This window comes from Aythya marila (assembly GCF_965140915.1).
Source record: "Aythya marila genome assembly, chromosome: 3".
NCBI lineage: Eukaryota > Metazoa > Chordata > Aves > Anseriformes > Anatidae > Aythya > Aythya marila.
The window spans coordinates 70,799,071-70,824,644 of record NC_139044.1 but is presented as its reverse complement, the minus strand read 5'-3'; the positions used below and the strand labels follow the sequence as shown (position 1 = coordinate 70,824,644).

The following is a 25,574-nucleotide window of genomic DNA, read 5'->3' as shown; positions in this document are numbered from 1 at the left end:
AAAGAAATAAGGCCTATGCCTGTTTAAGAAGGATATAAAAAGGATTTGTAATGCTGGGTGAAAACTGGTATAATTATAAGGCCAAAACTAAGTACCTAGGTACCAAGTACTTCTACCAGGTTTCCAAAGCAAGGAGATCCATCTAAGGGAGGGAAAAAAAACACACACCTTTATGCAAAGTTGTTCAAAATACAACTGAGTACCAAAAAAAAAAAAAAAAAGAATAGTATGTTAGGCATGTAAATCTGCACTCAGAGAAAATACAAATTAATGAAAACCAACTGCAAAGCGATGTTGTGTCTTATTTATCTCTGCAATTATATAAAGTTCTCTCCAGAAACTATCCAACTGCCTAACATATTCATAAACTTCTTCATTGAAAATATTACCACTTAGATTGTATGATGTGCTGCTTTATTCCATTTGGAATAAATTTGGAAGCCCTATAAAAAGGCAGTATTGCAGCTACTGCTGACAGGAGGAATAACCAAGAGTATACAGGCACCTGGCTACTACCACACCTGATGGAGGCAGGAACACCTTCCACCAAAATCCCAATCCAAGGCCACACCAGGTTATTAACACCTGTACTCACCGTAATGCCCAAAGGCTACAAGGCTAAAGCTTTCATGCTCTACTACCAGATACTGCTGGACAGAAGATAGGTTGCATGAGAAACCAACATGGTATCTACACAGAAGCATTTAGGAAAATTATTAACAAAGGTGATTCTGTACCCTAATTATGAGCCAAGCTGTATGAAGCCACATATCCTCCATATTTCTATAAACCAAAACAGGTAAACATTTGTTAAAACAGCAATCAGTTGCATATTTACTCAGAGAAATTTGTGAATGTGTGCCGTTACTATAATAAAGTGACTTCTGTTACTTCTTCTAGTTAATAAGTCTGAGGTTTTATAGTTGTTTTTTTGTTTTGTTTGTTTTGATGGTTTTAATTATGTCTGTTTTGGTAGGATGAGGAAAAAACAGTAATTTTGGTGGTGAAAAGAAGCCAGGATTCCTCACACACTATACCTCAGTATTTCCCCCTCATGCTCCCCTGAGGGAGAAGTTTAACATGGTTGAGCATATCACTAATTGTCAGCAGCTGAGTGCATTTGCTCTCTAATGGAAAAGATACTTTCCTCCTTTGTAACCACAAGAGGAGAATCTCTGAATTCAATCTTAAACCTTGGTAAAATACACTGCATTAATCTAACACTTTTCTGTGGAAGTATTTCAGATACAGACCATAAGCACACAGGAATAGTGAAACAGAGGAAGGAAAAGAAAAAAAAAACAAAAGGCAGCAACCAATGTCTGGATTGCAATGTTGCTCAGTTCTGGAGACACCTTTCTTGATGTTCTCTGTTGGGTAGCTAGCAAAAGTGATGGCTTTCAGACAGACACATAACAATAATTGCCATAAATTGACAAATTAAGAAGTGGGATGTAACACCAAGTTGTAAGAATCACTCGTGAACTCTAAAGAGTAGCGGTTCCACAAACACATGGCTGGATCCCAAGTGAATGAGGCACCATTGTTGAGTTCACCCAGCTATCTTAGTTCTGATTTCATCTGGTTTGCTCAAAAAAAAGGGAAATAAACCAACAGGTTTATGTGTCATAGTGTCATAAAAGTCGCATAAAAATCATGTATTATGCTAACTACTAAGACTACACTACAACAAAAGTTCTCGTGTGCAGGAAATTGCAATTATTGCTCAGTTAAAAGCACCCTCAGCATCCCTGTTCCCAAATTCCCTCCCACTGGTTTGGATAGAGTATAGAAAATTAGAAACCACAGAAGGGTAAGGAAAGGGGGCAGAAACATGTAGAGTTAGAGATGAGAAAGGAGTAAGACTTAGTGAAAAACCTTTCTTCCTTGAGAACATGAAACAGCGGGGGACAAATTGGAGCATCTCAAATTCTTGAAGGCTAGTGGGTTTATTAGTATTAAATACTGTGTAATTCTTATCAAATTGTTTTGTAAAATACTGAGATTAATTGTATTTGGGATAATACTAGTAACATGTTTGTTTTTACCTTCTGGTGGCCTGTTAGATGTTGCCACAACGACAACCCCATTTTGGAACAAGTTTTCAAAAAGCTGCTTCAGAATCATGGCATCAGCAATGTCAGTGACCTGCGGAAGACAACACATTTGTTTTATCTTTGCTTTCAGCTTCTGCTGCAATAGATCTGCAAGTGGCTTTATAGCTAGGAAAAATGCTCGTTAGTGAAAGCCATGGAGAAAGATTCTAATTATTGCTTGGTGAGAAAAAATAAAAGGGATAATTAATAAGCAGTGAATGTACCACAGTCTTTCAAAACTTGCCCGCTCTTTATTATGGAACTCCACCATATCTTTACCAATTGCTAAATGATTCCATGTTAACTTCTATTATAAAACTACAGGTGGGAGACACAGAAAACAGATCTAAACATTTAAGAGGCCTAATTAATTGGAAACCACGTGGAAAAAAAAAACAGAAAACAGAAAGGAAACACACACCGGCTGCTTTACATTTCTATTACCTTTGAGGCAAAGGTTTGCAGAGGTGAATTTAAATGGTCATGGGACTTCAGAAATAAAGACAAGTAGCCAACTATACATAATCAGCTGCTGTTGAAAATAGAATGATATGACATAGATACTATTGTGTGATTGTTGCAAAAAACAATTCAACAGATGGCCCATCACAAAAATAAGCAATTTCATTGTTCTTTTTAAGTGCCTTCTATTACTGTCCATGAATAATCAAAAGGCACGGCAGTCACTTCCAGCACAGTCAGCCTCTTCTAACCTTCAGGCACAAAACACTAACAAAAAATAAAAAGGGGTGGAACAAACGATACTGAAATAAAAAGGCTAAACAATGAGCAATAAAGTAAAATTTCTTTAAATATCTAAGTTTAGCTTAACTAACTTGCTTTACAGTACCAAGAAATAAAAGGAATGCAAACCAGAAACCACTCCATATAAATAAAAAGTAATAAATTTGTCTGAATGGAAGAAAAGCATTGTTACAAGAGCAATTCATATTTTGCAGGTGTTCACCAGCTGAGATCAGCGGTCCTAATAAGTAAATCACCTTTACTATCATTAAACTCTTGTTTCTCTTGCATTCTCCTTGATTATTATACAGACACTTGTTGCATTTTGCCTTACCAGAGACCCCAGTTCTAAGAAAATTAAAAAGTGGTGGCATCCTGAGAGTTATATGCATTCATGACACAACAGATTGATGGCCTGCTATTTTGTGCCAGCTTAGATGTGGATGTTGTAATGGTAATGCAAGCTACAGAAGACTCCAACCACTTCTCTCTCTATATTTTTTTCTGATCCCCTTTTCCATCATTTCTAAAAGACCTTTCTAAGCAGCAAAATAAAGTAATTTTACATTAGACACAGTGAAACACAGGTTACATTTCTCACAGCTAGACTGGAAGCAATAAAGTTCCTGTTGAACCATAAGTAAATATCAGTTTCGTTCTCCCAAAGATGTCTTCTATTTTGTTCTATAAAATATGTGTTTTTTTTTAAAAAAAAAAAACAAACAAACTGTTTTGATGTGATCAGCAACACACTCCCAGATTTGTGTATCTCTCATCACTAAGCTCTAAAGAGCACAATGATTCACTATTGTACTGTATGTCTGATATAGGTGTTTATGCACCCACCTAGTGCTACATTTATTTCTTCTGGATATTAAAGTTTAGGAACTTTCCTGGTTGTCTGGAAAAAATACTGCATAAAAGAAATTTATATATATATATATATGCATTTTAGAGATACCTGAATTTCTTGGCTATTGGGTTTGCTTTGTGATACAAGTTTTTAAATCCATGAGTTTGTAGTGGCATTTTTTTTTAATTTTTTTTTTTTTTTTTTTTTACCATGTTGTGCTTAAAAAGAAAAACTCTAAGGCACACTACCTTTAGGAAATAAAGGCTGAAACAATGTTAGCACTTGAATGAAAGAAAACAATTAAAAAATTTCTCTTATTAATGAGAATTGCTATTTGATGCTGAATTCTGCTTTTTTCATCACATTACAAAAAAAATTAACTCCTGAAACCTCTATCAAAAAGCAAGAGCCATTTTGAGAACTGGAATGAAAATTTAGGCTCTCTTGATCTACCAGAGCTTTGGGAAGAGAAGAATTCTACCAGATAAAGCAACTGGAAGACAGCAACTAAAGCACTGTCATTTCTCGTATCTTTCACTACGTCCAGAATTCATTACAGGAAGGAACAAAAGCAAAGGCTACAAATTACCAGTAGGGAGAGCCTGCTAATGGAGAGAATAGATATATTTCATTAGCATTTAAGAGAAAAGATTTTTATGACCTAGTGCAGCTTTTCACTACGGCTCATATCAAGAAAAAAAAAACAAAAAACATATAAAAACACATTGGTAATAGTTAATTTACATGTATAAGTGCCTGAGACTCAGTCATCCACTGATTGGTACAGTTCCATGTAATGAATGACAAACATAAGCATGTATTATCAGTAATTAGTATTAGCACAAAAATAAGAGCCTAGTTTTTATTAGAGGCTTTTAATAGCATGTAGGTTAGGAAAAACTCCCTAAATTGTAGTTTGGTTAAAGCCTAAGTGGTACTGAAGCTACATAAATACTAGCACTGTATCATCATTCAGCATCCCAAGAAGTGCAGATTCTGTTTTCATTACCCATACCAACTACCATAGCTTTCAGTCGCATGGCAAAATTAGAGCTTCTAATTACCTGTGTGGAGTTATTTGATCACTAAACAATGACTACTCTCATTATATTGGCCAACCTCTATGTCCCGAAACATGAAAATTATAATTACAAATGGGTTAATTCAATCCTGTTGTTTTAAATGAGCACATTTTTGGAGCGGTTCAAGACTTCTGTGGTTTAAAAAAAATAAAAAGGACTAACACTTATAGTACACAGTGTGACAAAGATCAATAACAAGGAGCAATGTTTTAACCTGAGAGCCTGCACCTCAGGTGAATGCTGATACAACACCAGCTTCAGCATGGACAAGCTCAGAAGCTTCACATCATCTCTAATGTGCAGCCTATCTCAGTATTTGTAAAAAGCAACATTTTAGGACATTTTGTTGTTGTTGTTAAACTTAACAAGATTTTGGAACACACAAACTACCTCACAGCATCCTGAAATATTCGTGTAAGTCATTTTGTCAAACAACTCCCCATTTGTTTGGGGTTTCTCTAAGCAACATGACTCACTTCAGAGTACTTCTGTTTCCTTTAGCCCACTGTCAAAGAGGAATTTGAAACCTCAGCAGTACTTTTTTTGTCTTTTGAAGTTCTACATTTGGTTTCATCTGAAATACAAGCACTAACATTGCTTTTTGCTGTCACTGTTACAGAATCCTTGTCTGTGTCTGATCTTTACATAAATACAGCTTATGCTTTTTTTTTTCCAACAGGTATTTGAAAGAAACCTGAAACGTTCCCAGCAAATCTCAATAGGGTTCCTGATATCTCCTCAAAGCACAAGTGTTTAGTCAAGCAAGTTACAGACCCAGCGCGACTTCCCACCTATCAAAATAGACAGTAGCTCCGTCTGCGAGTCAGAAGAGCATACAATCTCACCTTCCAGCTCTTTCCAGTTTTATTTTAATCTAGCAATTCTTTGAGTATAAAAAAATAAAATAAAATAAAAGCTGTTGTAGTGAAATCTGGCTGTTAGCTCCACTGGGAAAATCATCTGAGAAAGTCCTGATTTCCGGATTATCGGTGTTAGTTTTGTCACTCTGAACTGCTCTTCCAGCTACTTTGAGTATTTAAGCAGAAGGTTTCTTATTCCAAATTCAGTGCCTTCCACCAACTCTCAGAAAACTGGGGCTCCTCCTCTTCAGCAGGCAAAGCCTGCCTAGCATTTAATGCTATGGAAAATCAGCCAAAAAAAAAAAAAAAAAAAAACAGCTGCTCAGAAATCTGTGAATGTAGTCCATTGGTACATCAAGAACAAGCACATACATTAAAAATCACATAAGAATGCAGTCTTGGAAATACATTTTGATGCATATTTCTTATGCTTATTTTCCCAACTGTGACCCACCACCAAAGTATTTTTATACAAGGTGATTTTTACAACTGAAGTGGTTGCTGTACCTCAAGCAAGTCAGCAGGGGGAGCAGGCAATCAATTTGGACACCAAAATTACCAGAGTCTCTCGTTAAAACGTGTTAGGGATGATAGACAATATGCAAACACGGCAACAAGCAGCAGACATTAATAGTGAAAATCACACATTTACACTAATAAACTGTTCTACTGTTAGCAAAGATGCCTTTATGAACCATTCAAACATACCTCCACATATATCCAACTGCATGTATGCCTACACAGCATTCAAAATTTTTTTTTTTTTTTTTTTTTTTTTTTTTTTTAAGAGAAACCCATGAGCACTGCAGTTAGAATACTGAGCAGGTATATTGAGTTAGAATATATTAAACTTGGTTGTAACAAGTTTTACTCTGAACAAGCAAAGCCAAAAGCAAAGAACAAAACCAAACCGCAATCTGCAGCTTTTGGTTGAGATGAAGGCAAGATTTTGGTGTAATTATTTGAATTGGGAAAGTCAACGTATTTTAGAGAAAGTATTTTGACAAAATACATTTGATGCTCATAATTGAGAAGTGGATCATGAAAACATTCTTTTAACACAGTGAAACACCGCAAAATATAACTCAAATACAACTTTTTCTTAAACGTTTCCTAACAAGATTGCAATAACCCCGCATATTCCAAAACTGCAGGTCGAAGGATTATCCCTTGCTGCAAAATGCAGAAGTAACTTAAACCAAAGACACCAACTACTTAACAAGGTGAAAAAAAATCCCATTCATGGGAGCTGATCATAAACTGGTTACCTTCTTTTGTGCATAGGCTATAAATAGTAGCTAGGAGATCAAAATTGCTCTGTTTCAGTTATATGCTAATTTAAGAGCATAATGCAGAAAATTTACAGTCAATAGATGATTCTTTTTCTAGCGGTGATTTGAGAAACAACACAGCTCTGTTCTCCTCTTCCCCTGCAGTTTCTCTTGGAATTCAGAATCTCAGCTGATCGAGCTGCTTAGTATACCTCCTGCTCCCAGAAAAATAAAATTAATAAAGCAACTCTATGCTTAAATCTGTGATGTCCTTAAAACAAAATTCACAAGCCACATAAATGAATCAAGCAAGCTAGCTTGGGCAAACATCATTTTATCACTTTATTTTTAATTTTCACATTTAATTGAAAAGGAGTTTCTTAAAATGTACATTACACTGATAAAATTTGACACTGACACTCCAAAGCCTCCAGTAACTCTAGGAAAGAATTTAAATTGAAATTGGTATGTTATTTCCATGTCCTTAACCGCAGTGAGACCATTTTGTTCCTCTATATAAGCCACAGTAAAGACCAGGCACACCAACCACGTATCAGGTGACTACTGTCCTGGCACTGTACAGACTCATTTTAAGATGACAATTCCTGTCCTGAAGCACTTATGAACCTAAACTTTAATTATTACCCACTAATGTGAGTACTAACTACACAGATAACTTTTTTTTTTGTTTTTCCAGGAATAATATAAAAAAATTAACACCATCTTCCGAACCGTAAAATCACTTCTGCTCCTGAACTTCCATAGTTCACTTCTGGCCAGTAATTCAAATACTATTTGAGTAGTAACAAATATCCTATTTTTAAGATTCACAGTAATGTCATGAAGTTTCCCTTAAAAGCCAAGGAGTAACCTCTGATTTCTTACCTGAAATTCATCAAAACATAAGAGGGAAGCCTCTTCGCTTATTTCCTCTGCTACTGGTGCAATAGGGTCATACGATTTGGCCATAAGTCCTGGCTTTCTTTTTGGCAAGCTCTGCTTAAGGCGATGTATTCCTGAGTTGATGAGACATAAGCGAATAAATATTTCTCATGCTTTTGTAAAATACGGAAAACAAAATTATTTAACTATAAAATAAAAAGCAGCCCAATGCAGTTAAAAAAACCTTCAGATTTCACCTAACTTCAGGAGTGCAAAACCACTGTTTTCAACCACATCCAGGCAACTACTAAAACCACAGAGACTGTGATTTCTATATTCTTGCTACAAAACATGAAAAATAAAAATCATAGAACCCTTGGATACTAATATGAAATACCTATTGCTTATTTATAGAACTGATATAAATTAGTTTTATCTTGCTCCAGTTCATGACCTTAGCTTCAGTTTCACTTCATTATTTGGCATTTTCTGTCCTAATCATCTTGTGAGTATAAAAAAAGAATCCTTTCAGATTTTACAAAACAGTGGCAGAGCTCTGTGCATCGCATGCTCTGGAGGTATACTTAGTTAAAAGAACTCAGACAAAGTTACTGCAATTATATTTTACAATGTAAACAAGATGATGCTGATATCAAGTTATTACATACATACTTTAATGCCACAGATTGCATTCCATCAGCCTACCAAAAGTGTTTGGCAAACCAAGGTCAAAGTAAGAAGCCAGCTTTGTTAAAAATTTAATGAAGTAGAGCACTAGTGACAAGAAACAGAAAATGTCAACAGTGACCCAATGGTGATAAAAAAAACAAGGGCAGTAAAAGGGGCAGAAGTTGTTTATGCCAATGAATGCCTTCCAAGAAAAATGCAGCTGTCACAATACTTGTAAATTGTAGCATTATTCACTAACAATTTCACAGTATTCATCTTCACTGATTTAGTTGTCTCTGAATCATGATCCATCACAGAAAAAAAACTATGATGTAGCATTTACACTTATCTGTCCTTTTGAGTGACAGCATCACATTACTTTCTGTTTTATCATTCATTTTCAGCAGCTGCCTTCCTCAGACTGCACGTAAGCTTACCAGTAACTGAAGAATATCTAGATAAGGATTTAATCCTAAACATACATGCAATTCTCTATACAATCTGGTACACAAAACATTTGAGAAGATACTTGAGAAATAGTATGCAATTAACATCTACTCCAGCATGGCAAACACTGCAAAAATTCTCTAATTTGTTTCTTTTTTTTCTTAGAAATTAAGTAAGATTACATTGTATGCTAGACATCTGAAGATGAGACAAGGTTTTTTATAGTTACCATAGTTCATAAAATTGTTGTAAATACCAGTATCTGCACTTACTCTGGTGCACATCTAGCATGAAGCCATGAAAATGGACTCTCTTTTTCCTTTCTACTTCTAAATGAGAATAGAACATGTCCATCACCATTGTCTTCCCTGTACCTTCAAATAAAAAAAACAACACACCCAACAGGTAGTTAATTTAAGAACAGTATGTACTGATTACAATAATGATTGTTCGTTAGCTTTGAACTAATGAACCTATACTCTTCCACAAAGTAAGTACAAAGCCAGACTGTTGGGGAAGAAAGGTTATGTTTCATGTTCAAAAACCCCAAACAACTGCATTGTTATTGTTCCATTTTGATCTAAACAGCGTTGACTGAAAGGTTGCACAAATGGCTCCATAGACATCCAGAAAACAACATTTTCACTTGAAAAGCTTTCTTACTCTACACTGTTGTAATTAGGCCATACACGTTCTCTCCCTGACCCACTCCCCACCAAGTTGCTTTTCAAATTCTTTAATTGCATTCTTAAATATTAGTGAGTAGGTAACACTGCAAAAAATGCAGACAAGGTTTGGTGTAGGCTAATTAAACGGCTTCCGATCTTCTAAGGTGTAATAGGGTTAATTAACATCATATTCTGGAAGAAAAATAATCCTGGAAAAATCATTAAAGTAATAATGCTACATAATTGTCAACTTTGTAGATACTTCAGAATTTGAATGAACACACATTTAGATGAAATTCCATTGGAACTGATGTAGCTGAAACTTACCGACATCTCCATAGACATAAAGACCTTTTGGAGGTTTGTTTTTTGCAAAGAGCTGCAAATCAAGAAAAGCAGAATAAATACAAACATGGTGCACAATAAAAGCAAGCATATACCTGTGATAAAGTAATCAAGCAGCTACATTTAACTACCTGAGTAGGAATAGCCTGCAAAGTGTAACCTTGAATAAATTATTAGCTCAGAATTGGTAAGCAATCTCATGTTGTATTTCTGTGAATTTAGAAAAAGAAGACAAATACACATGCTGATGTTTTTTTTTTTTCTTAGATCACTGTGAAAATATCTCCATCCCTGGTCCAAGTATATATTTTTTTTTAATAACTAGAACACATAGAAAAATGATTAAATGTTTTCCAATACATCATGATCCAAATAAACCCTCTTCCCTCAAACAAGCTCAGAAAAAAAGGATGTAAAATAAAGCACTACCACAGGACTTGCACATGTATGTTGTATATACCAGCTTTCTTTAAGATATAAACATTTAGGATTTAGAAAATCAACATGACAAAGAGTGAATATTCTAGGTCCCCCTTCTCTCTACTGTGAATCTGAAATGCAGAATTATCTGTTTTAAACATGATTTAAACTAATGGATGCACAGTTCCCATGTATCATTTTAAATTTGTATTTATACACACACACACACACAAATGAAAGGTTATATTCAAACTGTACATTTCATTAAACATTTTCTCAATTGAGTTTTATTTTAATTAGTACTGGTTAAGAAATTTTAACCTCTTAACATTACTCAGGACATATGTTATGACACCTGATTACTTATCCTGTTTTACTCAAAAACGTGTTTTTATGGAAATATTTGCAATAGCCTCAGTACTGCAATTTGAATCAGTCTTCCTCTCCCACTCTAGGAGGACCCTCATATGCATAGAGGCTTCCAAGTAAAACTCTAAAAAGAAACAGTTTCTAAAAAATTCTAAGTCTTAAGAAAGAAATCCCAAATTCATGACACTGAACTGACATCCACAAAATCATCACACAAGAGTATAAGGTTATTTTAAAGTGTTCCACTTCCAGAGTTGTATGAGCTGAGCCAAAACAAAGGAAAATTAAAATTACAACCCTGTAGTCTCATTTGGAGCTGGATAATTGCTAAACAACTTGAATCTAAAGCGCTTTTCAAAATACAGCACCATGTTAAAGAAACGAGGGAGTCAGTAGCAAAACACTAATTAAACATGGAAGAAAATACACGACCAAAGATAGACAGATAATGTCTCTGGTCTACAGAACCAGTTTATTCAGAAAACACGCAAGAATAACTCTTATATAAGACCCACTTTCAGATCTAATTTAGAGCTACATTAATAGATAATCAAAAATGTGTATCATCAATCTGTGGCTGAACAGGGTTTTCAGATGTTCTGAAACAGTTCCATTAATAGCCATGGCTGCAGCTACCTGCTAGAGCGTTGAAAGCATAGCAAGACCATTTAATTGACGTACATATTTCTGTGTACACTTTTTAAGAGCTTGAACTCATTGAAATTAATTCTCAAAGTTAGTTTTTTTTTTCCCAATTCTCCTTTCTTCGCTGTGTATCAGACATAAAAGTTTCTTTATTTTTATATTGAGATTAATAGCATGCATTTTAACAAGGTAAAACAAAATTTATTACATAAAAATAAAGTTTTAATGAGGTATGCAGCTTTTCCTACGACTCAGAAGAGAGATGAGTGCTTACAGTACTGCTTTACCTATTTTTGTGAAGATAATATGACTAGAACAAGTAGTAATGCCTATATTTTATACCCTTTTAAAAACTGAAATATGTTTATTAATTACATTTAATTATCTTAAAGTTTTCCTTTTCGAGTATGTTTTATTCTCACTCCAATACTTACCATTTCTAGAAAAAGGTTGCAGTAAAGGATTTTGGTTTGGTTGTTGGCAAAAGGAAGGCAATAAAATAGCTTGGATTCCAGAAAGTCTAAATCAACTCCTGATTAATTTAAAGTAGAAAAAAAAAATTACTATTTTTTTGTTAAGATAACAATAGTTAAGTGGTATCTGATTCCTTAAAAAAAAAAAAAAAAAAAGAGGGATACTGTGGCAGATCCGAATACATTTGCTGAAGCTGATAAACTCTAAAAGCAAATAATCTTTGAGCAATTTAAAGATATTTGTAGGAAATATTTTATTTTCAAGTAAAATTATCTTCTGTATACTTCTGACAGAAGTGACACTATCACCACTTAGGGTGCTCATTTTCTCAATCCTGTCAGGTATTGTAGAACACTAAACTTTAGAGCAATTTTAGATGTATTTTCCAATCAACTGTAGTTTTTCTTGTTAAAAAATACAATACGTACTTGTAAAAATTCAATCACTAGATTTCTAGTTCTGAAATGCAGACATCCTAAAGGTTTCAAGCTACCCTACATGACCCTAAAATTGACCTTTTCTTTTTTTAATTAATGATTCTCATCTCCTGAAGCCTGGAAAATAGCGTAAGGAAAAGATCAACTTTCACTAGGATTTCTGATAAAATCCAGTCAATGCTGTTGGCTCACTTGAGACCAGAGAGCAGTCAAGAAAGCCAGCAGTATCTCAGAGCAAAGAAGGCAGGAGCCTGATCTTGGTTCCATTGAAGCACACACTCCAAAAGAAAGACAAACAGGAGGGAAATCTAATGCAGATGATCCTCCAGTTCCCCTAAAATAAAGATTGATGTGTCTGTTTCATGGAGGGATGGGAGAAGAGTGGGCACAAAAGACAAAGTCAATGAGCTTCTCCTCCCTCATCTCATCATATCGAGGTGTATTTGACCTGTCAGTATTGAATTGCCTGACATCACTGTTTTTGCCAGAGTGCTAAGATTTAAGAATGTTAGAGCTTACACTTAAAGTACACAAAACCAAAGACTTGAAGGGATACACAGAATTTGGGTTTGAAGGAGAGAATTTATAAATCTTTAAATGTATGTTTTGAATGCTCTACCACATCCTTTCAAATAAAGGCATCACCACTGGAGGGGCATGTCAATACCCTCCAGTCCTCCAAGATTCTTCATTCCCATAATATTCTTTGCAGTAACCTAAAAAAAATCATAACTTAAGTGTTTCACTAAGATTCATTATCATTACAACATGCTTAGAGCAGGAACCCTCATTCCTTTTATAGAACAGTTAACTTTGACTTTTTTAAAAAAAAAAAATCATTTGTATGCTAGAATATTTACTATTCCACTAGAAAATATACACATCTGTGTCCCCAGACTTAGGGAATTTTCCTCTCTACTTCCAAAACATTTTCTACTTTTCTGTTTTTGTAACTGAATGCCTTGCTTTGACTCCATTGCATTAGATTTATCTTGCTTAAACCTCAATCAATTAGCATCCCCTCCCCTCTACAGAATTATATTCATTAAAACATCTTAAAACTGACAACTTTCTGTTCTTTCTTCGGCATATTTGATAATGGGCAACATCTTCCCACCTTCACCAGTGCTGCCTGCCTCAGACACCAAGAGAAAACAACTCAGTTCCTGGGAATATTTCACACTGATCTGAGAAACTTTTAATTGAAAATCCACATCAGTGTTAAGGTGGTTAATTAAAATATGCAAAATTCAAGAGACAAGTATCCAGATGGCACTTAGAAAACTAACAAACAAAAAAACAATCAACCAACCAAACCAAAACAGAAACAAAACCAAAAAAAATCCATACACAAAAAAAAAAGAAAACACTAAGAAAACTGCCTCTTTCTCCCACTCTTTCAGACCTTCTTTTTGGTTGCTGTTGCAGCTGAAGACATTTTCAAGGTCTTGGATGGCGTTTCCTATTGTTCATACCTCCTTTCAAAACATGACCTCACTTATAATTGAGCTTATTTCAAGTCATTAGTACAGCAACTCAACAACTCTTAAGATGTCCCAATTGGTATTATTTTGAAAAGCTAGAGATCTGAAACATCTATGGAAACTCTTATGGCCTTGAACTTCAATTCAGAGGATCTCAAAATATCTCAACATACAAGGCCGTGCTTTCACCAAGTTGAAGATCAAAGTCATTGTTCAAATTTGAGTAATAATTTTGAAAAACAGAAGCATACTTGATTTGCAGCAACACACTAATTGATTTTCCCCTTTAAATTCATTCTAAACTGATGCCCAAAAGACACTGTATCAAAATAAAACAAATACAGATTCACTATGGTAAAGGAAGCAGCTGGTTTTTTCCCCAAAAATTGCTTATTGTAGAAACATTTTGCCTGTGAATTGATATAACTCTCTCAGATAAATATTGAAACGCTTCTATTATATCTAATATCAGTTCCCTAATCCTACTTTCACTTTTTATCGTGAACAAAACTATTTAGATAAAAGGTGACAATAAATAAAAGCAAAACAGACCATTCTTTTACTGACTCCTAAGCACAATAAATTTCTACTGGAATAACTCAGTTTAGAAGAGTATTTTACATTTGAGGTAACGAGATAGCGAGTATCAGACCCAAGAAGAGGCTGACAACTATTTTCCTTCCTTTCCCCTCTCTCCTCTCCCCCCCTTTTTTTCTTTTCACTGCAACCTCTCAATCACATTCTCTTCAATGCCAGATCCAGGAAAAATGAGCATGCTTGAAATGCCATGCATCTTTTCTTTCTTATACTTCTAAGAAGTGGCAGTAGATCCTTCTCAACCTTGAAGATTTCAAGCTAAAAGTAGGTTATTCAAATTTCTAGAGATCTCCTGAAAAAGCAAGACCTCACGCTACTATGTGTAATTGATTAAACAGTTGGACTCAGTTGCATAAAGTTCTCAACTTAAAATGTATCAGTATTTCATTTACATCTATTAAATCTCATTAAATAAGGGAAGATCTTATTGCTCCCTACAACCACCTGAAAGCAAGGTGTGGGGAGCTGGGGGTCGGCCTCTTCTCACAGGTAACTAGTGATAGGACTAGAGGGAATGGCCTCAAGTTGCACCAGGGGAGGTTCGGGTTGGAAATGAGGAGACATTTCTGCTCAGAAAGAGCAGCCAGGTGTTGGGACGCATTGCCCAGGGAGGTGGTGGAGTCACCATCCCTTGGGGTGTTCAGGGAGAAGCTGGATGTGGTGCTTGGGGACATGGTTTAGTGGGTGACGTTGGTGGTAGATGGTTGGACCAGATGGTCTTGGAGGGCTTTTCCAACCCTAATGATTTTGTGATTCTCACTGAAGTCAGCATTACGTGGCAGGTATCACAATCTCTAAAAGCTGGCTGAAATTAACAAATGGAACATGAAGCAATGAGAGGATTGCTTTGGAGGAATTAGTGGAAATCCACGTCCTCACCCTAAAGCAATGGCATTTGACTTTGCTCGGGTCGGTTAGATGGCTTCATTGTGATTAGCTCTGCTGCTATACAAGGACAAGGCACCATCACAATCTCCTAAATACAGGAAGATTGGTATTACTTTACTCTCAGCAGTAAAGAAAGCTTCACTTTACACGCTTCCCAGTCAAAGAAACAGTAAACAAACCCACATAATGGTCGATCTACTAACCATTCCGAGACACCTGCTCTAACAACTATGATGATTCACAGCACTCCAGTTAACACGAGTCAGCTCTCCAAGTTATTCTCAAAGGCAGAGCTTTTAGAGAAAAATATCCGAACTTCCAAAACAGCTTACCAGAAAAGATCAAAATGCTAACCTACTGATCATTCCTCTGTCACTCGTCTACAGAATGAAAATGGATAAAAGTTTGGCAGGATGTCCAAAAGATAATGCAGGAGAAAGCCAAGTAACTGGTATCTTTTGAGCAACATTCTCTTTTAGTCAGGTACGGGGTCTGCAGATACTTTGAAGACATCTGATTTAAGAGCTTATGAATCCAAAGCCAAAGCTTAAGGTAAAGTCTAGAGAAAAGAAAGAAAAAGAACAACTTCTCATATTAAACATCCTTTGTACACAAATCTCTGGCCTGTTAGATCACACTTGTTGAAATAATTTGCCTACTTCACACAAGCAAAAGAGGTTTAGGAATCCAGCTTGAACTCCTTACAACCAAAGGAAAACAGTTTTCTTTCAGGCATGCCACAATATTGCTTTGGATAACAAAGATAAGCAACAACCACTTTTGAAACAGCACATTTCTCTTCTCTTCAATACTTGCCCACGGTCTTGTTTAGACTCAAGAGCCTGTAAGGACATAAGACAACATGGGAGGTTGCAGACAGCAACGAGATAACCTCTGAGCCTCCTCTTCTCCAGACTAGACAAACCTGGTTTTGTTGGCCTCCTCTGGAGGCTTTCAAGGATTTTATCATCCTTTTTATACTGTGGAGCCCAGAACTGCACGCAATCTTCAAGGTGAGGCTGCACCAATGCTAAACGTAGTAGGAGAATAAGCTCTTTTGGCTGGTTGGCTAAGTAAAAAGCTAAGTAATGTGATGAGCTAATGCACCAGCTGGAAAAGGTAAAAATATGCTCCAAACCCCTTATCTAAATCAAAATTACAGAATCGATTATGTTGGAAGGGACCTCAGAAGACTACATGGTCAAACTCCCTGCTCAAAACCGGGTTAACTTCTGAAAGAACAGAACTTCCAACGACATACTCCTTGCCCTCTGGGAACCAACTTCCCTTAGCACTTTGCTTCCTTTTATTAACCACGCTCGTGCTTTTCCTTCCACAGTGCCTGACTTCTGTTCCTTGGAATTACTTCTCATTCAGGTTTCTTCTCTCTGTTTATCACAGTTGGACTAGATGATCTTGGAGGTCTTTTCCAATCTTTATGATTCTATGATCAACAAAAAAAGAGCTCCTTCCTAGGTGTTTGGTCTGCTTCCCTCTGTCAGGAGGCAGGAAGGCATTTCCAGTCGAGCATATGATTAGCAAATACACGATATCCATCTACAAGTACGAGCCTGAAGTTTGCTATGGATATGGAGGCAGACTGATAAACGAGCACTGTGTCCCAATGTTCTGTATCCTGTTACACTTGCCTATTTGAAAGAGGTATTTCCACTGGTGTAATACTTGTTCTCATAGTAATATTTGCTTCTCTGCTTCTTTTTTTTTTTTTTTTTTTTTTTTTTTTAAAACTCCTTGAAACTAGAATAAATTTCAAGAACCTTAGATTAGTAAACTGTAGTTTGGTATCTAAAAGGCAGAGGCCAGCCCTGCAGGTTTTGACTCCTCTGATTTCATTCTACATCATTGAAGCTTGCCATGCAAACAAAGTACAGTATTTGTGCCAGGTAATCGGTGAATTTGGGGTTGTAATGGCAAGTATATAGTTAAGTAATGAGTCCAATCGTTACACAAACAGTTTTATGCCCATGAGATGAGGTGCGTTGCATAATGGATACTGCAAGATGCTGCTGTGGAGATCTATTAACATAGCCTGCAGCTGATGACATATATTGACTGTAACAGTGAAAGTTATTTCTAATGAAAAAATAAAAGCAAAAGTCATGCAATAGAGAGAAAGAACAGAGAGAACTCCCAGTGAGTGTCTGGGAAGAGTACAAAGCTGTCGACACAGGACGTGTCTCCCCCGTGCAAGAGGCCAGGAAAGTCAACAAGACAATCATGGCAATTTGGATTTTTCTATGTTATTTCCCAGCATAATATCATTTTCATCAGACTCACTCAAATGCCCAATTGTGTCCCCCACCTTTATTTATGAATCTGTGCTGACAGGAGTATGTTAACCAGGTGCAAATGTTGCACCTTCACTGGTCATTCAGCTTCTGTCAAAATCTATTACTGGCTAATAATTATTAAGTATTTAAAGACTTATCTGCTTTGCTGTGCTCTGTTTGACTTTCTGGTACATAAACTAAAGCCTACAACACAAGAAGCAAGGAAAGCAGGGGAAGAGAAGTCATTCTCACACCAGTTCTAGTTGCTTCCCATGAGAACTTGCCATAACAACACTATCAGAATGTGCAGGTGCAAGGCCACAAGAGCAACACTACAAGAACAACAGCACGAGAACAAGACGTGCAAAGTACTGCCACAGCAGCTCTGGAAAACATTGCATCAAATACTCCAGGAAAAAAGTTAGAGAAGTGCAACAGCAGGCCTGCAGCAGCAATAATGCTAAGGCAACTGAGGTTTTTAATGCAATGTAGGACAGGTATATGCCTGTTTTTTTTTGTTAATGTTTCTTTTAACATTAAAAAAACGCTGTTTTTGTTAATGCTGCTTTTAAAAGAAGCTCACAAAAAAATACACTTCGGGTGCAGATCTTGCCTTCTTTTCTCAGCCCCCCAGCTGGGGACTACCAACATCGGCCACATTTTTTAATTTTTTTTTTTTTTGATCTGACATGACTTCAAAAAGAAAGATTTATATTATAATGTTTTGCAGAATTAAATTATTTAATTTGGATTATTTAACTTGGATTATTTAGAACCTGCTGGCCGACTTCACTTATATGCATGGAACATTTGCCAAGACACAACACATCAATGTTCAGTGTCTGTAACCCAAACACACATATGCTATGCCAGTGCTTCAGAGCAAAAAATGTAGCCTAAGCTACCCTCTCCTACAGATAAGTAACACTTTGGGAAACACAGACGTAACCATAATCATACAAGACTTTCTTTCAGGATTATTGAAATAACATTTGTTTGCTGGTAGCATGCCACTGGAATTTTACAAATCAGAAAAATAAAGAACAGAGAACCAAACATGAACAACAATCTACCTGTAAAGATGCAGCTGCAAAAATAAGATTCAGGTTAATGACAGAAATTTGTGTTCTTAAGCACATTCTTATGATCAAATCAAATTTAAAAAAAATATATATATTTATCATCATTATAAATCCCACCTTTGAGAGAAGATTTTTTGAACTGATGGTGTAGCCTTTAAGGCTCTCGTGCAACTTCTGCAGGTGCTGCACAACTCTTCTTTGCTGCTCATCATTCCTCAGCTCTTCTTCTTTAATCAGGAAGTCGTAATGTTCCAAAGGTCCACTGCAAACCAACAAGGCTCTAGCGTTAGCATCTGTAAGAGTACCAGAGACTGTCTTCTCATCTGCCACCTGACTCGTGTATGCTGTAAAATGAAAAGTAGACTTTTAATGGAGAAGTTATGAGAAGCACCCTCTTATATTCATAAAAACCACACATTGTTAACAGTTTTTGCAAAGATAGATATATCTATATATTACTTACCTACAACCACTAGAGTATGTTACCCCTTTATTTTTTTATTAAATCAACTTCTTACTACAAAACAACATTAGTATGTCTTAACACTTTTACTAATTAAAAAACACACACAAAAATTCCAGCTGGAAAGTTGGTAAAATTTGGATGAGCTGTTGTGAGGGAAGCATTGACATCTCTGTTGCAAACTGGGGCAAAACCACTTAAAAAATTCTCTCAGAGTGCATTTTTCTGAATAGATTAATCCTTTAGAGAGGTGGGCTGAAAGAGACAGAGTTTAAAAGCTACCAAACAAGACCAACTATGAGTTTTGTAAGCATGTTTGAGGAGTCAAAGACCACAGTAAACAACCCAACAACTGTGAAGCCCTGCTGGCATTATCTTCTCCTTAGAAGAGACAGGACCATGCCCAAGCAGAAATTGTTGAAATTTAAAAATAAGTCACAATCACCAGGCATGAAATGAGATATAACTAGGAATAAGAGAGCAAGCTTACAGAGAACGCTTGCTAAATCAGTAAGATCAGACACCTAACAATAGAATTCGTTGAAAAGGCGTTTATGAAGAGGTGTTGCTTATGCTGTAATTTCAAAGCTTGAGTATAATCATGAGTAACATAATTTGTACCAATGACAAAAGAAACAGATTTGGAAAAACATGGAGCAGACAGAACAATGTCAAATAATTTGAACATTGCTAGATCCATTGAAAGTCACCCTTTAATGCTTCAGGCAAGCTCCCTACGCAACATAACAGCCTCCAGCAGGTTTCTTACAGGCCTCCTGGATGGCGAGTGAGGTTCAAAAACACACCAAAAAATGAAACTACTGTGATCTTCAAAAAAAGACAAATTCAGAAAAAGTCATAGGTCAGTCAAGACAGATCTAAACCACAGCAAAATACCGGAATGAGTACAGACAGGATTGTGATTTTTTTGTAAAGCACTTAACAACATGATAAATGACAGGCAACACAAACTTCTCAGGAGCAAGGAGTTTTCCTCTCTGACCACATAACACACTCAGAAAAAGGAAAACCATCTTAATTGCACTAACACTTCTGCCTTTGGGTCTCACAGTGTTCTCCTAAATAAAGTAGGAACGCTAGATCCAAGTGAAATACATTTTAAGCAGGTACAAAACAAGCTAGGAAAACTATCCATAATGAACGGGTACTACAATTAAACAAGATACGTGTTTCCAATCGAGTTTCAGAATCCCAATTGTACAAAAAGCCTAATACAAATAGAACATAGTGAAAGCAGGTATTGTGCTTAGGACTGATGAATAACTGAAATTAAGAGACAGACAACGACCAACTGAAGAGCAGCTCCGCAGAAAAAGATCCAGGGCTATGCTGGATCACAGACTGACAGCAAAACCTCACCATGACACTACTCCGTATGGGATAAAGTACTCCGAGGTGTGTGTATGTGTGCATGTTTGTGTATATACAGATACAAGGGGCAAAACATAAGCACAAATTAAATAACCCTGCTCTATTCAATACTGGTATGATCTGCCCTGAAACACCCTTAAGTTTTCTCACCATATTTCACAAAAGGTACAAACTCAAAGGAGAGAGTAGACTTTTAAAGTAGTATTTGTTAAACCATGGGTCACAACCCACAGAGGTGGTGTAGGAGGGCTCAAATGGGCAGAAGAATTTAAACTTGTCCCAAATATTTTTTTAATTGATCAATTTTATCCTTTTATAATATAACTTTATTAATTTATTTATTGTAAGACCTTCATTTCTCCAAAGCAAAAGTCACTGGTTACATCTGTAGTCAGTAATTTCACCAAGTTCTTCCGTCCTGAAGGAGCTGAGTTACTGCTATGAATTAAAAGTAATTAGATCATCCATAGCTGAAGAGATCTCAGAGAGCTGAGTTCAGAGTTTGTCATTGTAAAGGTTTTATTGAAATTGTTGCAGAAGACTAAAGAAAAGCACATAGGTATCTCCAGGTACATAAACAGTAATGATTAAAAAAAAAAAAGGAAATAAATGGTAAACTTAATTAAGGCAGTGAATGAACTGACTGATGAAGAGAGAATTTTAAGATTAAGTCTGACAAAAATCTATCAGGAACAGGTCAGTGACACCTGACCTGCATCCAAACAGAAGCAGGGATGGGGAAAAACAGATTATCTTATTTTTTCAACCATTTACTGCTACATAAAGTCAATTGTGATCTGTACATCTAAATCACATGTTGCCTTCACAACACACAGAGCTTGATGTCCCTAAGAGGCAGCCAGTGCCCCACTGCACCTACCTGTAAAGCCCACTCCTTACCACAAGATTAGAAGGGGAAAAAAATAAAAATAAAAGCTGACTTGGGGATAAGAAAGCATTTGTGGCTCATGACTTTCCTGGCTATGGACAGAGCACACAAGCAGGACTTCTCAGAAGCGTGGGTTTTGTCTCAGGTTACGCGTACTTGCAGCTAGCCGTCCCGGGAATGGGAATAAAATACTTTGTCATTAACAGATGACAGAGATGAACAGGATGTGCAAGTGATGACAGAGGGTGTCATGGCACAAATTACTCACTCTTCTCCTAAAATAATATTGAATGGTAGGATTTAGATGTGGTGGGGGTACCGACAGACATGCAGTAACTGGTAAGTGTTAAATTCAAAGGTATAGCTGCAAAGCAAAGTCTAATGTCCCTAGAAAGAAAATAAAAGGGGTTTTAGAGGTAGGTCAACAGAAGACAAGCTATTCAAATGATAAGTGACAGAGAGAAACAAAATACAGGTCTTCCATTCTGAACTGTATTTTACGGGACAGGCTGCAAAACCATTCACACCACTAAAGCTCCTCACTAATCACTCCCTGAATGGATAAAGATAAGGAATTTTTAGAAATTTTAATATATGGCAGAGGAATAGCAGACAATTACCTTCCATCATTGCATACCAAGGAAACTACTGCTTCACTAGGAATCACTTACACATAATTCAGTGCATTAGTCCTAGCAGCCTTCCCTTTGTCGCAAAAACTCACTTTCTCTCCTACTACTTCACATATTCATGTTACATAAACTGTTACTTCCTTGTATTAGTTCCCTTTTGAAATGTTTAAACACAGAGAAACCACTTTCTATTTCTATGTATTTTTCTAGTTACATTGAGCTTTTCTGTAGTTGTACCTCATTACTCAGTTTTACATAAAACAGTGTAAAGCTAGACCTATGTGCTTATCCATAATCTTTCCTACCCCCAGGGTAGACTACAGTGTTGGATTTTCTCACATTTTGCCTAAAATTCAATGCTAATTTAAGAATTGCCACTGGCTTGCAACTTCGAATTGCTGTTCCTGAAACATAAGCATTAATCCGATCTCATTTTACTTCAAGCCACAACACTAGCTGCTTGCATTTGCCTTTCTGCTTGCCTACCCAAGCATCGCAGGTCAAGTTTTAATAGCGACCTACTGCAATACACATCCACCAAAAAGGTCCTTCTTGGAAAAATCTGAGGGAAAAAAATCATCAAAGACAATAAAAACTTATTAATGCTTAATGGAAATGCCAATCTAAAACTATAACAATTTCCCTTAAAGTGACTTGCTTAGGATACCTTCAATAAAGTAGCTTTCATTTATCACTGCAAAGATAAGTACCCACAGAAAAAAAAAAAAAAAAAAAAAGTGTTCTTAACTCCAAAGACCTTCTGCTCTGGAAAACAGCAACAAATTGAAAAATTAATCAGTATGTTGTCGAGCTTTCCTACTGCCACTTAGAACTTCAGCCTGAGACGGCACAGGAAAAAGGCAGACGAGTTTCAATGGCACTGCTTCTGAGAGCAATAGTCACAGCTGAGGCAGGCACTAGAGTTATTTCTGTAAGGAGACAATCTGAAATGGAAGCTGGGTCGTAGCGTATCATAAACTGATCTTGACAGGAGGATGAGAGCAGAGAAGGGTGACTGAGAAAAACACCACTCACCCTGGTAAATCTCTTCTTTCCTCTCCTAGTAGCTGGATTTCATTATGTACGGTACTGACCTGTGATGTCTTGTCTATCGGAAGAGAATTCCCATGACAAAAACCCCAGCAGGCCCTTGTCTCTCCTGTGTTTGAGGGGTAGGAAAAGAACCTGGGCTTCCCTAACACACATTTCACCTTTTGTATCTTTCTATGAGGGCAGAAGCCAACACCCTGAAAACTGACATTAATAAATTCAGAGTTATGCAAAAAAGATCTTGTGCCTTTAAAGTGATTCTTCATTACTCAGAGAGGAAAGAGTGTTGTACTCCACAGATTAATTAAAATTTGGTCTGCAAGATCCCTTACTGCTATTGAACAAAGCATCTTTTAAACATGTTGTTAGAACTGTGAACCTTGAATGGAATTACATGTAAAAGAAATATAAAGAAAAAAAAAAAAGGGAAAACCATTAAAAGATAGATAATATCCAGCTAAAGAAGCAAAGGTTAGACAAATGAAACCCAATTCCTATTGCAAAAGGTAAATTAAGCTTCAGATTATGATGTTCCCTTCGCTACAGTGTCAGTCAGGTACAGTACACGTGTAAATATATGTATTGTTAATTTTGTAAATAAATTAAAGTTGAAACAAACCCTTCAAGGGACAGATTGTGAAAAAAGCATGTTTAACCTTTGTTCTGTACGTATGTATCGTGAAAAGGATCAGAAATAATTTTCCTTTATGGCGCTTAAGGCTAGAAGACAACATCGACCTTTTTAAGTATTAGGAACAATTACATTTGTCTAATTACCCCTACACTCAGAAACTGTGTTTGATTACAGCACATTTTGAAGAAAATACATTGCAAAGACGCAAGAGATAGAAAATTAACCACTTCCTATGATATTTTGCTGTAGTGGTTAATCGCTATTAGCCTTAAGAGACAGAAAATACTTCCAGTTAATACTTGTTGAAGAACTGCCGCTAAACCAACGTCACCCTTGGGGGTGGGGGGGTGCTGCAACAGAAGGCAACTTTTAGAAATCCTTCAATATACAGCTGTTCTTCAATATACAGCTGCCGAAATGAGCAGATCAAATCAGCAAAGGCAGCTTGCCACTAGGACACCAGAGCAAGGACTGAGGCTGTCCTCTCCCTCATCTTTGCCTCATGTGACCTTAGCTGAACCACTTAACCCTTATTTAGCCTTCTTACAGTCCATTCACTAATATCTGAATATATATTCACTATTTAAACTTCTTGAGAAACATGAATGTTCCAGCAGAAGTAGAATTCTGTTTTTTTCCATAGATATCTGTGTTATTATTATTATGAAAATACGATTTTTTGTACTGTTTCCATGCACAGCCCAATTAACAACCTCAGCTAGCAATGAAGGATGTGGAATCTTGTGAGGGAAACTGCAGCTTTGCACAAATATTACTTGTGAAATCTTTTAACTGAAGAAAAGGCATGAAGAAGCAGGGACACCTCCCACCAGCCCAGGCTGCCCAGAGCCCCATCCAGCCTGGCCTTGAGCACCTCCAGGGCTGGGGCACCCACAGCTCCTCTGGGCAGCCTGTGCCGGCGCCTCACCACCCTCAGCGCGAACAATTTCCCCTCTTTTACCTTAAACCCATTCCCCCTCATCCTCCCCCCGCTCCCGTCCACCGGCGGCTCCCGTTACCGACACAACCCCTCTCGGAGAAGCCCCCCTCGCCCCGTGCCCTCTTCCCCAGCTCCCTCCTGCCCACCCCCGGTCGCCGAGCCCCTGCTGTCGCCCTCCCTGCCCCGGCGGGGCCGGCGGCACCGACCTCTCCTCACGGCGGCGGCCCGCGCCCGAGCCCGCAGCAGGCAGCGCGCAGTAACCAAGGGCGACACGGGCGCCGCCATCTTCTCGGCGCTGGGGGTGGAGGGGGGGGGCAGCGGGGAGCGCTGGGAAATGGAGTCCCGGGGCCAGGCGCCTGAGGGGGGAGGCCGCTGGGGGCAATTCTCACAGCTTAACGTCTTTTTATTTTTTATATATATATTTGTAATGACTTCTAGTTTGTGTTATTTATTTCCCTTTAAATGTGTAAAATGTAACGGAGAAATATTCCTGGTCAGAGGCAGATCCCCCTCTACACACAGCTATACAATCGCTTTTATGCACGTGAACATACATTTAAACAACAACTGCGAGATATATTACCTTAAAAGCAGATATCCCCATCCTAGATGCTGACAGAGCCTCGTAGGGTCAGCTACTGTAAGGCTTCTCCTTGGCAGAAGCAGCTCAGCTGCCCATTTGGTGCTCTTGGGAGCTCCATGAAAGCGAGCAGGCAGCTGGCTACCTCATCCAACCACTTGCATTTGGACTTTATATAAAAAGTGTTGTTTTCTTTTAACACAAAAGACACAATGCAAAAGAAGTATACACTCCCATGAAAGGGCACTGGCATTCAGGAGTCATTCACCATAATATTTACCTGTTTGCTGGCTGGCCCTCCTCCATTCCTGTCAGAAACACACCCAAAAGTGTGTTTTGAAGTGTGTGGCTTCAATAGATGTTAACTACTGAGTGCACAAGAAACAGATT

General features: G+C 37.2%; 1 protein-coding gene across 2 annotated transcripts in view; it reads right to left on the bottom strand.

Annotated features, from left to right (window-relative positions):
• The window catches only part of AFG1L (AFG1 like ATPase), a gene marked incomplete at its 5' end in the record, with an annotated part of 65,745 nt that extends 40,856 nt beyond the window's left edge, over positions 1-24,889 (bottom strand). For both annotated transcript variants that reach the window (XM_082757132.1, XM_082757133.1), the window contains 6 exons: positions 2,049-2,148; positions 7,792-7,922; positions 9,177-9,278; positions 9,900-9,951; positions 18,722-18,948; positions 24,811-24,889. In XM_082757132.1, coding sequence (XP_082613258.1) covers positions 2,049-2,148; positions 7,792-7,922; positions 9,177-9,278; positions 9,900-9,951; positions 18,722-18,948; positions 24,811-24,889 — 691 coding nt within the window. The remainder of the gene's footprint in view (positions 1-2,048; positions 2,149-7,791; positions 7,923-9,176; positions 9,279-9,899; positions 9,952-18,721; positions 18,949-24,810) is intronic.
• Positions 24,890-25,574: the final 685 nt, after the last annotated feature.